The sequence below is a fragment of the Phytophthora infestans genome, genomic scaffold (assembly GCF_000142945.1).
Source record: "Phytophthora infestans T30-4 supercont1.29 genomic scaffold, whole genome shotgun sequence".
NCBI classification, from domain to species: Eukaryota; Oomycota; class Peronosporomycetes; order Peronosporales; family Peronosporaceae; genus Phytophthora; species Phytophthora infestans.
Window position 1 is genome coordinate 1,513,046 of NW_003303730.1, and position 2,465 is coordinate 1,515,510.

Genomic DNA, 2,465 nt, shown 5'->3' on the forward strand with positions numbered 1-2,465 from the left:
ACCCCCAAACTTATTCACAGTCTGTGAATAAGTATCTGTGAATCACTTATTGGACTCCATAATATGGAGTCCAAGCTGTCCAATTGCAAATCCCATATTATGGGTTTTGCAATTGGACAACCGACCTGATACTGTATTACACGTGTTAATAATAAGTGAACAGTGTTCACAATAAAGATAACAAAACAGTGTACACGAACACGTACTACTGCATGCTCCGCATGGCTTCATTCAATATCTACGCCCCCTCCTCCGAGTGCGGCATCGTCTCACACAGGTGCATGGCGAACCGCAAGAATACACTGCTACTGCTCCTGAAACGTACGCACAACTTCACTTTAAGCAGGAAATGGCTGCGTTTGAAATCAATGCTGAAGAGGACTGTCTATACTTCGTTCAAATCCCTTCAAATAGAATGCGCCTGTGCCAACAATTGTTTACGGAGCACATTGCTGGAGGAATTTCCAAATTCAGTAAAAAAAAATACTGGGTTGTACCTGAAGCTGATCCACATTTCCAATATATAGTAGAAATGTTTGACCATGTGGAGCCGCTATGTCAGGTGAGAAACCGATAATTTTCGAGTGTGCATTAAGTTTTGGCGTGCACTGAAAAATGCAAAGCAAAACTGGGACAGAACCGGTAGCGTTGGCATTTGTGAGGAATGATGGGTTTGTCTGTCTCTTTTGCATCCCGAGATGTACATGCACCGGCACTGCACAAGATTACGGCTTTTGGCAGTCGGTGTTATTTAACAATAGTACCGGAGCTGCGCATTTTCTTTCAGCTTGTGTTTCTCTCCCAGAGCCTCACTTAACTTTTTCTTTGTGACACGTAAGGCAAAAGCGGAATGCTTCGTCAAGCTCGTCCGTTGGTGGTGTTGATCGCTGTGACTTTCTTGGTTGCCAGTGAAGTATTCTCCATGGCTCTAGCCTCCGACCAGAATTCGAACGTTGCATCGATCACGAGCCAAGTCCAGCGGCTTCTGCGGACTCATCACGCTACCATAAAAGTCAACGCTGACTCTGAAGAAAGATTCCTGACAGAACCCCCGCTGACGACGGATGAAATGATGGCGATGATGAAGGCAGGGAAGTCTAAAAATGCGTACGCTTTCGAGCTGGGTATTGCTGGACAAATGGCCGATTTCATCAACAGCGGGCTACCAGATATAGAAACGTTCAAGAAGACTCCGGAGTTCCAGAAGTACGAATTCTACATGAACTTCTTGAACGATATGCGGAAGGACGACGATTATAAGCCGTTGGTGGAGATGATCAAGAAGAACAAGGGCGAGACAGAAGCTTTTAAGACTTTGTTGGTGAAGGTCGAGGATAGTGTAAGCAAGAAGAAGGCTTCTCCGTCGGCCATTGTCAAGCTTGATCCTTTAAATAGGGAGCAGGCTATCGTGGAGAAGATCGAGCTTGCTCTTAAAAAGAATCAGGCTTTAAATAAGAATAAGGCTTCGTTGGAGACGATCGAGCACACTGTACGTATGGCAGCCAAGTCCAAACCAAGCACGTGGAAAATCTTTAAAATTATCTCGAGGCTTAAAAAATTAAAGCTAAAACGTTAAACAAGATACAGGCGTGTCTGTTACGTTACTGGATCGTCTGCGACTTACGCTGAGAATACCGTGTTTATTTTTCTTACCACGTGTACATATACTGTTGTGCTAAGCTTGTGCCCACGTATGATCGCAATTGTTCTAGCGGTGAAGGATTGTCATCATAAATACTACAGTATTACGTAGCTTAAATTACCGGACTTTTAACGCAGTCTCAAACGATTTTCTTTTCACGAGAAAGCTCAAACAGCGGCTTGCATCAAGCCGACTGCAAAGGACAAAGTCGCGTTCTTATAGTGGCCGCCGCTGACAATTTAAACTATTAATATAGATCACAACGTCCAGCAATACGGCTCTGCCCGAGGACATCCCACGAGAAAATGACCCTCCTTTTAAATGAAAGCGTAGGACATACAGTAACCAACTCACCAACGACCATTTTTACGTGAGAAATGCACGTGCAGTATGTTGGCTGAATGTTGCTTGATAGTGAAAATACACACGTACCGAGCCCCAAATTTCGAGCTCAACACCTGCAGGCTAGCATTCCTATTGCATAGTAACCTCGTTTGTTTCCATAAAACCAATCCATGAGCAAGACAGGAGGAATACACCGAACGCTCTGCAACAGCTTCAAATGTGAGCCAGCGAGATCACGAAGCGATCGAAGTGATCGATGGCCAAGTAGTAATGCGATCCCAACTGAAGCAAAGCCACACAGTGCTAAAGCACTACCATTTACTGCCACTCACAAGAAACACATACGTTGGAGGGATCCGACCACCTGAAGTCAGGCAGCAAAATGAATCCATCTCACGGATTCGCATCTCATAATATTAACCCCCCAAACCCGAGAGCCTGTATGAGACACGATTCCGCGAAAAGCTTAACGTGTCTG

At 44.8% G+C, this 2,465-nt stretch overlaps 1 protein-coding gene across 1 annotated transcript; it reads left to right on the plus strand.

The window, feature by feature from the left end:
* Positions 1 to 850: 850 nt before the first annotated feature.
* PITG_13628 (secreted RxLR effector peptide protein, putative) lies at positions 851 to 1,576 on the plus strand (the record flags this gene model as incomplete). The annotated part of the gene is made up of 1 exon (XM_002899777.1): positions 851 to 1,576. The coding sequence occupies one exon, from the start codon at positions 851 to 853 to the stop codon at positions 1,574 to 1,576; it is 726 nt and encodes a 241-aa protein (XP_002899823.1).
* Between the last annotated feature and the right edge of the window lie 889 nt (positions 1,577 to 2,465).